Consider the following 18084-nt stretch of genomic DNA (forward strand, 5'->3'; position numbering starts at 1 on the left):
CATGGAACATTTTAATGCTATGAAATGCGAAATGTAACCAAGGACTTGCCTGTTTACCCACTGTTTCACAGCTACTGCACAATTCTTGGTGCTGCAAGTGAGTGTTTTCAAACACCATAACACACAAATTTATCATTTTCTCCTAGATTCTGCCTCTGATTAAGTAGTTGCTCCTCCAGTGGTAACTGTAGTGTTCAGTCTTCGTACCTGAGCTACTACTTCAGCTAGATATTTTACAAACATTCTTGGTGATGCATACAATTCTGAAATGCTACACCTGCGTACCCATAGCAAAACTCAAGAACTTTTTCTGGCCAATCTGAATGTCTGCATTCTTCAAATAAAGAAATTGTTGCAAACAGGCAGACATCGCGGGGAGAAAGTATTACCACCTAAATTAAGTGCTGTTACTTTCGGAGGTTAAGCCAAACTTCAGAAGACCTTTTATGCTTCCATCAAACATGCCATATTTACCTCTGTGAAGATGCTACGTGTGTGCAGCAAAGGGTAACACACGATAACTTACTTCCCGAGTAGTCATTTCACTATCAAGGCAGAACAATGACCACTGCCTTCAGTGAAATTGGTTTGATATGCTGTTTAAAAGGAATTGGGGTTTAAATCCCCATAGGCCATGAGATTTGTTCCCCATACGTTGACAGTAAGCCTGCCTTTCAGCAGACATAAATCTTCACTTTTCCTGGTTATTTAAAATAGCTCTGGCTCTTTGACTGGTGTGTCCTCTAGGATGCATCACTCCTGTCTCACAATACTAGTTCTTTTGCGGATGTTCCAAACCACCCCACTGTAGTGTTAAATTTATCTGTAGCTGCCTATAAAAGTGACTATTGTTTGAGCTTTTTTAATTTTTCTTAACCTCCTACAGACTTTATTCTTCCAAGCGAAGCCGCTCTTCCTCATCTCCGCTCACCCTTGTGTCTAGGCATTTCACAAAATGAAGCTGGAACAAAAAAAATACATGTTTGGAGGACAAAACAGATCCATTTCTGTGCCTTGCCTCTCACTACTAGGACAAAGTTAACCACAAGATATCCCAAACACCCCACTGTAGTGTTAGGTTTAACTGTGTCTACATTAGAACAGAGGCCATTGCTACCAAAGCTATTTCTGTTGCTGTCATTGACACCTGCTGTATTGGTGCCTTCTTCAATGCCTTCTCTTGGAATGTTGACCCGAGTAAGCTCTTGTTGATAGTTAAGCTTAAAAAGTTCCTAAAAACCCAAGTTAAAAAATATCCTAAAAACTTACAAAATCTTTGAACCCAGTTTATAGGCGCAGTACGAGCATGCTTTTGCTCATCTAACTCATTATTTTTCTAATTTTTGCTGCTAAGGTGTAGTCTGAAAATGAAAGGCAAGTATAATCTTTATTCCATCCCAGATCTTAATTTCAATATGGTACGCAAATACAAAATAGGAGGGCAGAATTCCAGCGAGTATAAAAGAACTTTTTTCTAAATGCTTCAGAAAGCATCCATATCAAGAGTTAAAACTCTCTGCAATTTTTCATGAGTAAGATTTTATCAGACTATGTTTGAAGTGTCATGAACTGATGCCAGTAATACGTTGTTCTATTACCTCAAAATGCCTACTTACATCTCTTTTTTCAGGTTTAACCAAACAGTGCAATGTTTTGACAATTTAATATAATCATCTTTTCTAGAAGCTTCACACACTACGCTTCAGATACAACTACCTTTTTCATAGCTTCAGAAACGTCACCCACCCTCCAGGAATCTTGAGAGAGAACTGCAAATGGCTCTCAGGTAGTTTGAGCCAGTTCTATAAAGTTCCAGGGTGAATTTCATCAGGTGCAGCCAAATTGGGCAACTCCCAGTAATACAAAAGGCACCATGTTTTACCCTAAGTTTGGGCAAATGCAACTTCAGCCAATACTGCGCAACCAGACATAATGTGGTAAAAAACGATAAAACAATCATATTTATAATTATTTTCTCTGTGTTACACATAAAGATCCTGTTCTTGCTTTGTGTATGTTCACTTTGTGAAATTCAATCACAGATAATTGGATGAAAGGTACCTCATTGAAAAAGGGCACATTTTATGCACATCTAATGCTTCCAAATGAGGCTAAAAAGGAAACATTGGCAGCCCAAACAACATTTAAGTTCTTTTATACCAGAACTTTCAAGGAAATACATTGTATAACACTAGCATGTGGTGCCAGTTAACAGAATAAATACCAATAAAATACATCTGGTAAAACAGTGACAGCGTAAGCAATTTCCCCCACACTTTCGCACAACTGAACAAACACACAATTCAATCAAGGAGATTTCCAAATAGTGAAATAGTGTCGAGTTCCAACAGTGGCTGAAGAAAGGCCGTATGACCAGTTTCAGGCTTACCTTGAAGGAAGCACGAATGAGCATTTAGGAATTCCTGCCCCCCCCCCCCCCCGCCTTTTAGAAAATGACAGCAGTTGCTGTATGCGCTCACTTATTTCTAACTGAGGCATCTAAAATACTTGCCACTGATAGACACGATTGCCTTATGAGACATATATCCCCAGCACCAGCCACATTCGTATGAGAATCAAAGAACAGGGGCTGCTCCTACCTTTGTCTGTTCGGGCAATCAAAAGATCCAGAGCTTCCAACACATGCATCTGCTTTATTTGGAGAGTTTTATCAAATACTTGCACTGACGGTTGACCATCTGAAAAAGAAACAGACATGGTTATTCAAATGTCTGCTAAAATTTGCTAGTCACTGGTTTTGACCTATTTTCTTTTTTGTAATAAAAGCCTAGGTTTTTTTCTCATGAAAATGAAAAAACCTGCACAAAGTGGCTACATATAACACAGCATCACAGCCAATACTTCCTCACAGGAGAGTTTTATCATTGCCATGGATCAGATTATGCAATTGGAGCCTAAAAGGGACCTTCCTTTGGAAAGTTTGCGAAATACCGCTGAGAACTAACTTCATTCCCTCAGTCCCGCTGGCCTTCTATGGCACACAGAAGATAAGGGGTCAAAATGGCAATACCATTGCTATGGAACAAGCAGGCTTTCACTGTCACATAAGCCTTTGGCTTCATGCTCACTATCATCAAGGGCTAAGAAATGCAGACAAGCCATTTAAACACTCCTTGAACTTGGCTGTGACTTCATAAGTATTTTCAGATGTTCAAGAAAACAACATCTGAAACAACAAAACATTCTGAAATCTGCATTAACTTTGGCTCCCCAGTATGGCTTGATTCTGAGGCAGGGAGAATTTTCACAACTAGGTTATATAAATATAATAAATTCACTTGGATTGGTAACTATCCCTGTAGGTGAAGACCTACGAACACCTGAACACAGCTTATGAACATACATTTTCAAGAAAATGGTCAGATACATAAAAATTGACACAAAAACACTGGATCATTTACTAACCATCTATTAACAAGATGCCAACATCTGTAGAAACCAGCAAGGACTGGCCCCAAGAATCTGCACAGACAACCTCATGAGGAAAATTACTGCAGAAAGATTGAGATTCCCAAGGCTATGAAGTAACATAAGGGATACATATTAAGCACACTAAGAAATACAGATCATACAGACACAGAATGTGATGGACAATGGCAAGTAATAACATATAAATGCTTTTGTCAGGATACATTTCCAAACAATATATTTTTTGCACTTGAAATATCAAAATTTTGTTAATTTTCTTACAGAGGAAATACGCTCCCTATTAATTGGGATGGAGACTGATTAAGTGTAAGACATACTCCTGAAACACTGGAATTAAAACACATGCAGCTGATACTCAGTGCAAACATAGAAATACTCAATATTTATTTTATTAAAAAAAAACCCTATAGAATTAAAATGTATGCACCACCATGCATAGACAATTTGCTTACATTTTATGGCTCAGTTTGTACTGTTTAGTCACCAGCACACGGTACAGTTAAAATTGATTTTCTGCCAAATTGTTCTTTCACCACATGTCCTCTGTACTTACCTCCCAGTGTCTGCCCCTCCTTCCTCAATTTAACTATTAGCTGAAGTCTCTCAAATTCCAGAAGCACTTCTGAGCTTCTGTATAAAAGATGCATGCATAAGAGTATGGTTTGCATCTTTCACTCCCTAGTGCCTTTGAACAAAATCTGGTACTACAGGGAATTAAAACACAACTGAATCTTGTTTTAAACTTGATGCAGACGTCAAAATACAGGATGACTGCACATGGAAAATGGCATTTTCATCAAATATTCTCAGATATAAAAGTATCCACTTGTTTTAACCAGAGAAGCACTTCTGCCTCCAGGCTCATCCTTTGTTCATTTGATATTGGCTACAGAATCACTTTGACAACATACATTTCATCTTTGCTGCTACAGTATCTAATCACCGAAGTAAATAAACAGTATGCAGAACTGATATACAATGCCATACTTCATAGTGTTCAATTTTTTTACAACTGTCCTCAGACAGATGGGTTAACTCACCTCCTTTTTACAAAAGCTTGTGGTTGCCAAGTTGGCTGCGGCATCCCCTTTCACAGTGGTTTTCAATTTCAATGCCTAATACAAACAGATGTTTTATTTAAATGGATTTTTTGTCAGCAATACCGAAGATAAAGACTATAAAGAAAGGACAATTTAGGACTACAAAGTAACTCCAGTTTGGAATTCTTATCACATTTTAAGTAATTAGGAAAGAAGCTGAATTCTGTATATCCTGAACAAAGTCTGCATGAATCACTAGAGGGCTGCTAGATATCTTCTCAGCCAAAACATATGTTGATTGGGTTTCGTTTGTTTTTTAAATGGAAAGTCAAAATCAAAAAAGTACTGTCAAACATAGTAACACAGAAAAGCCTCCACCTCAAATCTTACAAGCTAGTCATCTAAACAATTCATTCTGTAAGCTAGCTGGATGGAGGATCCTTTTATCAATTATACAAGCTGGCCTTTCACTTGCAAAACTACCTAACAAGCCACTAAATCAAACTACATACATACACATTGCCAGGGGTACCAAAAACACACAGTATCACAAATTCTTCAACTAGAAGTAAACAGCAGTGAGTTGATTCTGGAAAGGCTAAGAACTCTAGAGAAACACTGTATAAACATAGATTCAGTGAGATACACAGCAAGTCTGTTTACAGTATCCTATATACTTTCATTGCTAACCTTTACAGCAGCATTCCTACAAAGTGAAGACACGTGGAATTGTCACAGCATTCTTTAATGCAAAGTTTAGAAATTACCTAGACCAATTTTACTGCCTGAAAGTTTGCCTACCATCATGCACAGTCTCTGTGAAATGGCAGTAATCAGCTGCTAGCACCCCTTGCATATTGCATTAAGCATGGCTGTCAAATTACTGATGCATCAAATATTTCATTGCATTAACATTTTAATTTCATCCCACCAGTCAGTAGAGATCACCTTGACAATAAATAAATGATTTAAACATACTGCTGAGGCAGCCATCAGTGAGTTCTGTTTACCGTCTAAAAACCCAACAGTTACAGTTTGTAACTTAAAAGGAAAGTTCTTTCGGGAAAGATTTAAATGTGAAAAGAACCTCCAAGAAAAACACGAAGAAACAGGTGGCTACGAATTTTCAACCCACATATTAGGTTTGCCTTCGATGAAGACCATGCTGGGGATGGAAATCTCGTTTAAGAAATAGGTCCCAAATAGATCTGTCACATGAGTATCTTATCAGCATTTAACTTGGTGGGGGTGGAAGGGATCAAGCTTCTAAGTTTCTATACTTTCAATAACCATGTTTTCCTTTAACTTCTGTAAAATATTTAGTACACTTAGGGAATAAATCATTGGTTACTTCTGTCTGAATATTACAAACACTTTTTCTTTCTACTTTTTTTCACCTTTTTTTTTTTTTTACACCTGCCTAGAGTGACTAGCTATTTCAAGGTGGTTGGGGAAAGGGTGAGCAAAGCACAGAGGAGTAGACTTTGCAGCCCTGCCAATGAAAGCTTTAACAGCCCTGAGATACTTTTGCACCAGCTCTCCACCACCTGGCTCCATTCTCTACCTTTAACCGGACATGGAACTTCTCAGACTCTTCCACTCTCAGCTTACTAACTCAGATATAAAATGGGAGGGGAAGAGGCTTGGGTTTTGGTGGTGGGTTGTTTTTTTTGTTGTTGTTGTTGTTTATTTTGTTTGATTTTTTTCTGTTTTGGTTTCCCACTCTGTTAATTCCTGCTGAGGTAAACCAGCTCAGAAAAGAGGTATTCTTAAGATAAACCGCAGAACCTTGTCACCAGTCCAAGATCAAGCAGAGATAAGTGGAAAGGGACAGGGGAACTGATGAGCATAGACACTGTCTTTTTTTTCCTGCTGCAATGAACTGTCAGATCAAACCAGACTATCTAAATCATCAGGAAGCTCCACTCTCCACTGAATCACAATGTCAATAAGCCCACAGATCGGAGTCAGAGTCTGGTATGTTCAAAGATGTGTGGCAACCTCTGATCTAGCAGAAAGACTGTCAAAACTTCTTTCTGGATAAAGTAGGGCAAATAATTTCTAAGGAATTCAATCTTGATAAAACATATAGAGGAAATCCATGAAAGATTATGGTCCTCCAAAGAACAGAAAAAGACCGAGCACTCTTCTGCTTGGAGCCAGAAAGCATCTGCTGCACGAAGCAGGGAAAGAAAGACCTTTTAAGTTTTATGCTAAGGTGTGATTTTTCCAACCTTCCTTTAGCTTACATATTTTATAAATATTTGTAATTACGTTGTGTACGTCAGGTGTTACAGACAAATACCTCTATTCATATGTTACCTTAACATAGCTTAAACTGATGCAATACTACAAAACTATTTCTGACAACAGAGAACTGCATTAAGTCCTGACATAACTCTGCAAGCTAATCATATTCTAACAAAAGGGGTGACCCAGTCTTTGTAAACATAGGTACGCACCTCCTAAATTGATCCTACCTGACCAAGTCGGACAAACTCTGCTTGCCGAGCTTCCTCTTTCTTCCGTGTTGATTTTGGGGACTCTGGTAACACATCACTGAAGGACCTTCTATTGAGCATGTTCTGAAACAGAAAACATTTCTTTTTTAAACTGAACCAAAAGTTTTCATGATCTTTTGATCTGAGTTAACTTAAAGTGATATCATTTTGGATATTCTCCTGTACTGATAAATCTAACTGTGTAGCTTCTCAGAGAACAGAAATTGCAACTCTTCAAATCTTGAGTGCTTTACTTTCCAACTTGTCATAGTTTATCACTGTCATGTTCTATACAATCATAACAAAGACCGCAGATGTGCGGTCAACAAAAAAGTTTAAGCAGATCTATATAGCTCAGAAAAATAAACAGTGGGAAAAAAAATATCACCTTGCTAATTTTAGAAGTATTGACCTTTTTAGTTAAGAATCTCCCTAAGAATAAATCTTCAGTCTTCTAAAATGAAGTTAGCACATCATTACCCAAGGGTAAAAATGATCCAAATTTACACATAGTGGAATGAATACATGCAGTTTTTATGGTGACAAGACTAATAACTGTATTTGCAGAACCTAGATTTCCTATTCCCTTGCTGCAGGTAAGCTTACACAAAGCATGACATTGTTCTGCTTCTCCTCACACCCGGTTTAAATAAATGCATGAAGAGTCCTATCCTGAAAGGACTGTCTGTCAATTTTCATATAACTGTAAAGCAAGTTATATGACAACTGATATTTAGTCTAGTGTATGCAACTCAGTGCTCATTAGAATTACAGTATTTTAAAGCAACACAACATTCAATCTACTAGTGAGAAAAGGTGAGCATGTGAGGGATGCAGAGTCGTCTGACTTACATTTACCTTATGTAGATCAGGCATCAGGTCTTGGTATAAAGAGCGGATCAGCATATCCAGAGTGCGCTGACGTTTCTGAGAAAATGTTGGGGTTTCTAAGGTGGCTTTTTCCCCGTTTATTACTAAAATATTATGGAAAAGAAGATACATTACCTAAATGAACTTTGACAACTTCCACTGACTCTAGTTTGCCTCCATACAAAGACACCTGTTTTCCTCTCAGTAATTTACAGTTGCCTCAGTTTTACACGCTTTTTAGTGAATAGTGATCCCTTAAGCTTAAAAGAGAAAAAAAAAGTAATGGGAGAATTCTACAAGGCATCTCAATAGCCTCCTAAATAATACGAAAAATAAAGACAAATTGCTAACCAATTTAAGTACTAAACCAATTTAAATATGCGAAATAAGTTATTAGTCAAGTTCCTGTCAGGCAAGCATCTAATTGTAATCACCATGATCAGTTCTCAAAGAGTTCTTTCTCGCTGATTTAGAAGGGTAACTAAGGGTCAATGAAAACTGGAACTGAATCATTACAGAATTAAAAAGTTCTTAAGGTGTTGAAAGGCATCTATGCAGCATGCATTGAGAAAAGCTTGTATTTTCAGGTTTTCAGAACTCTAACCTAACATCCTCTTTTACTAAATATCAAACAGCATTATAAATTCTTTCAGATCTCCAAGTCCTTTAAGAAAATGCAAAGCTAAATGTGGCTGCACACTCTGAAAATGTAAAAATCCGTTTGTATCTAGTAGCCTGAGAAGCATAATTGCATCGAAATTCAGTTTTTTGTTAATCTGACTGGAACAGTTTGATGGAACTGACATCACACCTACAGTACAGATTCGAAAAAAAATTCTATACAGAACAGCAGCATACACAAGAAATGCATTTACATTTCAAGCATCATGTATTTCAATCTATTAAAGCACTTTTTTAGTAAGTGTTCCTAGCAAAAGAAAATACTGACTTACATTTGACTAACACAAAATCCCTGAATTCCCGGTGATTTGTAAACACGGGTGGGGATGGAAGGGGAGGACCAAAGAGAGGAACACTTTCTTCTGAAAATATCTTCAGCCTGTTGAAAGAACAAATCTTCATCTCTATTGAAAGCTACATTGAAAACCCACCATTTTATAGACACTATTCAAAACAAAAGAAAGAACTGACAATTGTTATCTGGGTATGTCTTAAACCCCCACGGGTCTAACAAAAACCATTCACTTGGAATTATTCACCTGAGCAAAATTCTGCTTCCTTTACACAAACTAAAACTGGGGCACTACCAACAGAACTTTGCAATTCTACTCATAGAACAAAGCTTTTACTGACACTAGCAAAATCTAGGAATTTTCAAAAAGGCTGTAAAATAACAGTTCTTCACCTACAAAATATGTTGTCCTTATAGATTTCCACCTTACCTATGCAGTCACCACACACATGAAATATTTGATTCCTTCTGAATAACAACAGCTTACTGGAGCTGAATCTGTATCTCAGGAATAGCAAATTCATTTTCACTGAGGAAGAAAGTGTCAGAATGATTTCCACGACAGCTGGACCTGCAGAGTTCTTTTGATCCATAAGGAATCCGGCATAGCAAAAATGAATGGCAGCTACAAAAACCATGCATATAACACGCTTAGCAAGCCATAGCTTCTTTAAGTAATCATTCCTCAGTATTTTAAGTGACAGTCTGCACAATTTTCTCCACTGTAAGACAGCAGTCAGACAAAGATCTTCCAAGCTGCATGAGCAGCTGACACAGGTTGCAGCAAGTTAAGTGGTAAAATTATAGATTCAATCCACCTCTACTGTGATACAACCCAGTCATAACTTGCTTGCTCAAAAAACCAGCAGTGATTGACTGGTATTGAGCCAAATGGATTCTAATGGATTCATCCAGTCTTTTTCATGAAAGCTTAGAAACCGTGCATACAATCTGAAATGCAGTATTACATTTGCAAGAATACTGGTCATTCTAATACTGGCTTCACAGACTCGAGACGAAATTTCAGAGATGCCTTATGTCCATCTCGTTCTATCCAGGTAAAAAAATAATCATTTATCACCACACAGGGTGTGAAATGTTCCTTGGCTAGACCAGAATGAGTTAAGACTGGGAAAACCAGAACAAAACCGACCTGAACAACAGACTCCTTGAGTGACATACAATATAGAGTCATTCTAAGCAGAAATTCAGTGTCAGACCTCACAGTGGCATTGGATATGAAACAAGGAAAATTTGCCTCAAAAGTCTAGACTATCCTCTGCTTCTTTTGACTGAAATTTTGGCCACTTAGAAGACCATCTTCACAAAAAAATAACACAAGGAACAGGAGTCCCATGCAGGGCTAAGGTGAAGGGATAGAAATAAATGTAATTAGGCCAAGCTGAAATATACAATAATGTATTAAGCCTGTCACACAGGGTAAATATACTGCATGGCATGCACTATGGGACGATGCGTTAAGACTGGCAGAATGAAACAACTAAGAAAAAAGACGGACTGATCTAGTAAAAGCGGTCAGTTACTCGGAGTGAGAGAGACATTTATCTTAATTACTGCTACTCATTTTCTTCCCAAATAAACAGCAATGTAAAAAGCATTGACCATGGCTACTATTAGCTTGCAAGTAGGACACCATTCACTTCTTAAAGGCTAATGAGGGATGTGTGGCCAGGTTTCTGTTCCAAAACAAGAAGAAAAGAAGGAAAGAAGTAACTCGGCTTTCACTGCACACAGGAATCATGAACATGTTTTGTGCCTCTCACAGACTCGGGAACGGTGAAAGGCAGAATCTGTAAGGACAATCAATTGGAAGAAAAATGCAAGAAAGTGCTCACAAAATCCTACGAGCAAAATAAAACTACTCTGTTTTTTAAACTGCACTCAGCCATTTTCCAAAACAAGCGTTGACTATAAATAGGGGAGGGGGGGAACCCCACATCTGCAAACTGAAGTACCATGCTCTTGGATTCTTCTCTGGAGATACATTAAATGGCATGCTGGAGAAACACAGTAATACAGATTTTGCTCATCTTATTAAGATTTCTTAGCTATACTGAAAAAAAAAGTTATTTCTAGCGAAGAATTCTTTTGAGATTTTGAGTACTTGTCCATACATATAGCCTCCCTGCAGATATACATGCACCTCAAGCACCCAAGTTTGTAGACTTTCAACTCCTCCACCTATTTGGCATGTATGTGCTTTGTCTCATCTCATACTCCACATCAAAAGCAACAAGGATGGTGTGAACCTTCTCCTCCAGCATGCCTCAAAATAAAGAGTCCCAAATATTAAGTGATTGAAAGAAAAAGGTAAGATAGGAGAAAACACACATATTTATCAGCAAGCTCTCTTGAAGAAATCTAGTTAATATTATTCCATTTTCTTCTCGCCTCCACATTCTTACGCATTTCCACATTTGCACTGCAGATGATTTCAAGTAACATTCATAAATGAGTAGGTGGAGTTGCAGTTGCACAAAAAGCACCAAACTTCTACTGATAATGATCAAGTTTTGGAGCGAGGCAAGAAGAGTTAGTCAGACCTGTATCTCTGAGATCGAAAAAGCTCCAGTAACCTATATTGCAGCAACAACAGATTCTTACATGCCATGAAGACTGTTCAGCCTATGAAGTACAAAAAACTTCCAAAGCAAGCCTGAATTTACATATGTTGGAATGGTTGGAAGCATGTGATTGGACCTGAGCAGCAGCTTCTGAAACCACGGACCATGGCTGGTATCAGTGGTCTGTATTGTGCACTGAGGGAGAGGCTAAAAGAATGCCTTCTACAATGGTACTATATTGCTCAGCTGCCAAAGTGATATGGGTTGTTCACAAAAAAAAGGCACTAGTGGCAGGTGATGAGTTCCAGTGATACTGCTGGACTTTTTCACAATCTGCCTGAGTCTTCAGAGTTACAGAATTGTCAAGGAAGGAGGAAGCAAAACTGATCTACCTAAGGACCCTGTATTCCTAGAAGCCATTTCCAAGTTCAGTTTCTTTCTTTCCACTACAAGCTAACTAGCAGTTCACCTCAAAGGAGCAGATCCAATGATGTCAACCTGCAGGTGCCTCCTGCAAATGTGCGGTAGAATGATTTGCAAACAGTTTAAAATTTTGCTAAATAACTAATGTCATGCAGGCTCACAGAGCCACTAGAAATTTGCATTTAAAGCCTAACACAAAGACTTCCCCCTTCCATCTTGCAAAGTTTTTAGCTTTAACTGTTGTAGACATACACACACACATTCCAGTGTGACGCATAATTTTAGTTTCATGCCCTGAAATTTCCTTTCTAGTGCTAATCCTCTCCTCAAACGCATATCCAAAAGAGAACACAATGCTGCCATTTCTTTTTGACCTAATCTAAGTAGTAAATGACTTAATATGCTTTCAGTAGAAGAGGGATCATTACAGGCATTGCTCGTACTTTGTAAACGAGAAAGAACAGTGGCAAGTCTACGTCCTATACTGAGAACTGCAGCACACACTGCTACCTAAAGGGTATCTCTTTTATTTCTCTTTACTGCTTATTTGGTTCAAGCCCGAGGTGAATCCTTTCCTTGGGCTCGGACAATGACATCACACTGCCACTCTACTTTTTCAAGACTGACAGGTATTTCTGGCATTTCACCATTAATCTCAAGACAACAGTTGGGATTAACTACTTGGTTAAAGCCACTTTGTTCATTCAAGCCTAGGCATGAGGCTGCAGAAATGCTTGCTTTTCAGATTCTGCTGAGACCCAACAGACTCAAACTCGGGACATCATATGCCTCCAAGTGTGAGGGTCCCAAGGCTAATTGAAAAACAGATGAAGAACACTTTATTTACCAGCAAAATTCCACTAGGCATTAAGTACACGATGTCCAAGTGTACAAGTATTCTATTAAGATCCCTAAAAATGAACTGGTTTGCTTAGCTACAACTGAATCCAGACCTGTAAGGATCCACAGTCCATGGCTATCACAACATCACAACTAATGAACTTTTATTGTACATGTAGTTCACTATGTCATTGATCTCACCAGGTCAGAATGTTCCAGGCATATCTTCCATCATTTTATTACATTTCATCCAAAAAGTAGTTTTATGTTGTCCCTTTAGCTTATGCCTGTTCCAGAATTGCATTTTTCTGATGGTTAGAAACATGCAGCTTATTCATAGCCAGTTTACAGCCATCTGCATCCAGGTCCATATTGCTCTTCAATTTTGTAAGCTCATTTGGCTTCCTGGCATACAGACAGATGAACAATACAAACTGTTTCCCTTTATCTCTAAACCATCAGAAATTCACTGTAGAAGTTACCTGTTACAATCAGCACCTACCTGTAACTATCATTCTGCTTATTATATTTCACTAAGGCAAAAATATCTGCCATGCAGTTAAGGAAGTTAATAGAGTACTAATGAAGCTCACGTGTTTTAATACACTTTTTTTGTCCTGCAGCAGACTGCAGATTTCATAAAGGTAAAATACATTCATCAATGTAAATATACAAAATATTCTATAGACATTTTACTGTTTATAAAGGAGGCCCTATACAATTTTTTATAGTGTTTGATCAATACTTAAAAAAATTAAGCTAGTAGCATAAGTACAGACTTCTTGCCATTATATGAAGCGTAAAACATGCTATATAGTTTTGTGGTTTGTGTGTGTGTTTGATAGAGTTGTGATTAAAAATTCTTTTAGTTGATAAAAAATACTGATTCTGAAACTCATTTATACCAAAGCTTCCACTGAAGAAAATATGCCAATGAAATAATGTAACTAACAGAATTATAAGAAAATAGAGAGGAGGATCTAGAGTGCAAGTACACAAAAATGTTTTAACAGTCTTGATTCATAACTTTGGGCAAATCTGAGCAAAAAAAATCAGAGACATCCTTATAGTTGCCTTGCAAGATATTTTTATGGAATCAGTTAGAGGCTTCTTGCTTTGACAGATTTCCTTAACACCACCTCTAAGTTTTCAGTCCTTATAAATAGTGTCAAAGAAAGTGTAAGTCTGAATAACTTAACTGGCTGTATGTGTTTGTTCCGGATGAAGAGGCCTTTGCCAATAGCTGTGATCAGTACTATTGGAGACTGCACAATAAAAAAGACTTATGATGGGATTAAATTATTTCAACACAAGCATCTAGTGCTATTTAAGATGTTTGAGAGTATATTGCCTAGCCCCTCAGGGCACAGATCTCCTGTAGGCCCAGAGTCATATCTGCTAGACCTGTGCAGGCATTTCAGATATGTTGGGACATCTAAATAGGTGCTGAATGCCTTTATCTGGGTAACCCCACCCTACCCCACAGATGACATACGACAAACACTTACAGCAGCTATCATTGCTGCACAGGACAGCACAGTGGGATTTCTATAGGCCAATTTTTCCCATTGTAGAAGTAACAAAAAAGGGGTGCTATAGCATGTAAGAAAGTAAGTATGAATCTCTACTATCGCTTCAGTGAACTTTGAGATTTGCCACATCTGACACAGATCAGTGTCAATCCCCAGTTTTCTTGTGGACACCTTTATCCCAGGCTACCGTCAACTGAAAATATCAGGAAGGTGGTACGACTCTATTGACCAGATGTGGATTACTTAAAATGACCTAAATGATAACATGTCATTATGGATTTAGGGCACATCTGCCCCTTCAACTCATTACAACATCAATGACATTTGAACATCAAAATGTTTGTCAAAAATCAAAAAGAGTGAGGTATATCGATTACATCGTAACAAGTCCTCCTAACAGTAATAAGGGAAGAATTATTCCTTTTTTTTTTTTCTAACGCTGACTCTCTGATGAAGAGGTACATTGACTTGGTAATCATTTCTTATTAACAATATTTAGGTTCCTCTGATCTCTAAAGATTTTTTTCTAAATTGTGGAATTCTTTTTGTTCTAGTCACTTCTCCCATTTAGAGTAGATGAGGTTAATATTTAAGTCTTAAATCTAAAAAGTAAGACCAGCCATGGATTAAACTAGCAAGAATGTTCTAACAACAGTTAGCCAGCCTAAGAACTAGGTTTAGAAGTCGTAAGCTTTGCAAATAATTTTTAAAAACTCGGCAACAGAGCATGGTCAGAAATAAGAGTCGTCTTCTTTCCATCCATTTTCCTTCATTCCATTCCATCTAGTCTAAGAGATGCCAGACTGGGATCTATGGACCACTACTGTAACCCCGTGATAATCCCAAGCGATTGGCAGCTGGTTTTTGGAATCATATTGTCTTCACAATGTTTTCAACCAAAAGTTTGAAAAACACAGGCTGCCAGAAATCTGGAGAACATGTGGTTTATGGTCTGAAAGATATGAGAACCACTGATCTAAAATACATAAATACCTAAGATAAACAGCATCCACACATTAAAAGGCAATATTAAGTAGTTAATGCCAAATTAATTCACATCACTAACAGAAATATTTTTATGAATTTATATTTTATGAAAATGTATGAAATTTAGTTTGTGAAGTGATCCAAATAAACGCCTTCAATAAAATACAATTTAAAAACCACATTCTTGCTTTGACCTTACCTTCTAAGTGGTTCAGGATAAAAATTGTTTTATGAGGCAGACTTAAGAGACTGCTAGTCAAGCAGTTGAAGGTAAAGAATGCAAGAATGCAATTGTCTTTCTAAAATAGTTTTCACTTCCATAAACAGCATGCAGGTAGGACTTAGGGTAGAATTAAAAGTAATACTGATCTTTAAAAAAAAAAAAAATCACTAGAAAATGTAAGGAAAAAGATACGTGTAAAATGAGAGCGAATCATGGATGGCTTGAATGCTGGAGAAGACTCTTCACCTTCCTGAAATACGACAGTGACAATGTCATTTCCAATATGTCGCTTCCTTTCTACCTGGAAAAAAAAAAAAAGAAAAAAGGGGGGGGGGGGGGTGAGGGGGTAAGGGGGTGAGGGAGAAAAGAAAAAACAAAAGACAGACATAGTGACTTAAAAGACATAAATAATACCTTACTAATTCTGTGAGAGAATGGTAAAACAATATTGCTAAACTGCAAACAGAAAAATTACGGTCAATACAATTGAAGCCAATATAAAATTAATACTTAACTATAATACTCTGTGATAAGCAAGTAAACCTAGCAATGCCATGGTGCACACACAAGGCAGTTGCTAAAATAGCTGCTATTGCATATTTTTAAGTTAGCAAAGCATTCAGTTTCCATGATTTCCATAATTAATATTCACAAATTGGGCACAGAACACCTAGCATTCAAACCAAATCCACCACTTGAAATAAAAGGAAAAAAAAACCCTGATGCTGAGTTATTCTTTAAAAACAATAAATGTCCTGATTGGCCTCTGGCTTCTGCTGTGATCTTGTCATCAATCCAAGGCAAAAGCATGAGAAAACTGACATGGAAATAAAAAAAGGACAACAGAATTATATCATCCAATTATATTATTACAATAATACACAATATGTAACTATTGCTTAAACAAGAAAATAGTAAAACAAGTGATTTGCAAGTAATTTTAGGTAAATCATTATGAATGTGTGATGTATAAGTAAATGCATGTGTTTATCAAGTATTTTTGTCATCATATAACACAGAGAAAGGTTCAAGGAATGCACGACAGCACATTTGAACAAGTACCGATGAACCCACCTAGCCAATCTACGAGAGGGCAGCAACAGTGCTTTAGAGCAAATGCAAAAAGCTTGCCATTAACATGCTTACATGGGGATTTTCTTTCAAGCTACATGAATTGCTACCTGAGTATGAGTTGTGTGTTACAAATGTGAGTATTCGGACAAATCACACACAAGTCTGATTTCCAACCTTCCTAAATTCTTTGAGGTAATGATAATTGCAGCAGTGTAGCTCTACCAGTCATCTGAATAACACAGTACTCAATCACTTCTCAGTCAATCAATTTTGACCTTCTTTGCAACTGTCTTTTGTACCATGTTAGAGATTATATGATGCATTATCTTCTAACAAACATCATGAAATTTTAAGCATTAAGTATAATACTGAAGGAAAAAATACAGCAAGTCTTAAGACTCACATTTCTAAAATACTAACAGGCAAAAGAGAGAGAGAGAACCATGTACCTGCTGTTTGTTCTCTCTAGAATATGGCAGCATGGTTGAAACATGGAACATTATTTCATGCCCTTGAAAAATTGTATAGATGGAACAGGTTCCTGTTGTATCATCTGCAAGGGAAGACAACATTCTCAGCAGGAATACGTCCTTTAAGTTTTCTGAAGATCAAAAGATATTTCAGGTCCTTCTATCAAACATTCTTTAGTCATCCTTTTTTTCTGATCCATTTTAGAAAATGTGCACGCTGCATGTTTTACTTGGGTCCAAACCGGAGTTTGCAACCCAATCTGCACATTCACACACTCAAAACCTACGACGTCCTTCACCTAGCCTCCTGAAATCACACATGGTTCTTCAAGCCATGACGCCTACTATCATGAAGCAAGTAACACATCAGTTTATTTTCACCCCATTCCAATATAAAGTGAAACCATTCAACTTGAAAATACAGGTCATACAAATACTTATCTTCAACTGCATTCCATATCAGCGATTTAAACTAACCTGACTTTCTCCAAGTGAAGCAGAACGTTTAGCATGCACATGAGAAAGTCTGTTTTGGGAATGTATTATTTCTACAATATATACAATATGCACATGCAATAAGCAAAAACATTTATATTGCAGCCCCTCCACTTTTTTGCTTCAGATAAGTTCTTACTTTTAGTGTCTAGTCCTCCTCTGTAGCCTGTCCAGCCCTTCAAAGTAACTGTGTCACCCAAGAGATCCAAAAATCTTTGAAAGCTTTCACTTCCTGTTTCTACAGATGGAAGGGAGAAATGTTACAACAGCAAAGCACGTGTAGTAGCAGAACACCTATTAAAAAAAAAGTCAAAATACAGGAGCAGGTCCTGCTCCCAGAACATGAGGACTACAGTTTCAGCTTAATTAGTTTCTCCTCATGTCATCCAAGCCTTCTACCTTTACAGAAACAGCATCCCAGTCTTGAAGAACAGGCATCATCATGTGACATTAAACAGTGACACTGTTCAAGCGCATAGAAGAATGTGATGATGCTGCAAAAACATAAGAGTGAAAGAACTAGGAACAACAGTGATTTTTTTCAGGTAACATCAGTTGCCTCCTTCAACTGCTTCCTTTTTCCAAATCTTACGTTGTGTAGTCTATTTCCAGAAAAGAACT

General features: G+C 37.5%; 1 protein-coding gene across 8 annotated transcripts in view; it reads right to left on the reverse strand.

The window, feature by feature from the left end:
- Positions 1 to 18084, reverse strand: part of GARNL3 (GTPase activating Rap/RanGAP domain like 3) — a 61887-nt gene that overhangs the window by 19661 nt on the left and 24142 nt on the right. For 5 of the 8 annotated variants that reach the window (XM_075439405.1, XM_075439402.1, XM_075439406.1 and 2 more), the window contains 10 exons: positions 17603 to 17701; positions 16948 to 17051; positions 15617 to 15725; positions 13185 to 13230; positions 8815 to 8921; positions 7844 to 7965; positions 6971 to 7075; positions 4491 to 4565; positions 3427 to 3538; positions 2601 to 2699 (listed from right to left, as the gene is read on the reverse strand). In XM_075439405.1, the coding sequence (XP_075295520.1) occupies positions 2601 to 2699; positions 3427 to 3538; positions 4491 to 4565; positions 6971 to 7075; positions 7844 to 7965; positions 8815 to 8921; positions 13185 to 13230; positions 15617 to 15725; positions 16948 to 17051; positions 17603 to 17701 (978 nt within the window). Of the gene's footprint in view, positions 1 to 2600; positions 2700 to 3426; positions 3539 to 4490; positions 4566 to 6970; positions 7076 to 7843; positions 7966 to 8814; positions 8922 to 13184; positions 13231 to 15616; positions 15726 to 16947; positions 17052 to 17602; positions 17702 to 17862; positions 17958 to 18084 lie in introns of all 8 variants that reach the window. The other 3 variants (XM_075439403.1, XM_075439408.1, XM_075439410.1) reach the window with 2 other exon arrangements.

The sequence above is a fragment of the Opisthocomus hoazin genome, chromosome 19 (genome assembly GCF_030867145.1).
Source record: "Opisthocomus hoazin isolate bOpiHoa1 chromosome 19, bOpiHoa1.hap1, whole genome shotgun sequence".
Taxonomy (NCBI): Eukaryota; Metazoa; Chordata; class Aves; order Opisthocomiformes; family Opisthocomidae; genus Opisthocomus; species Opisthocomus hoazin.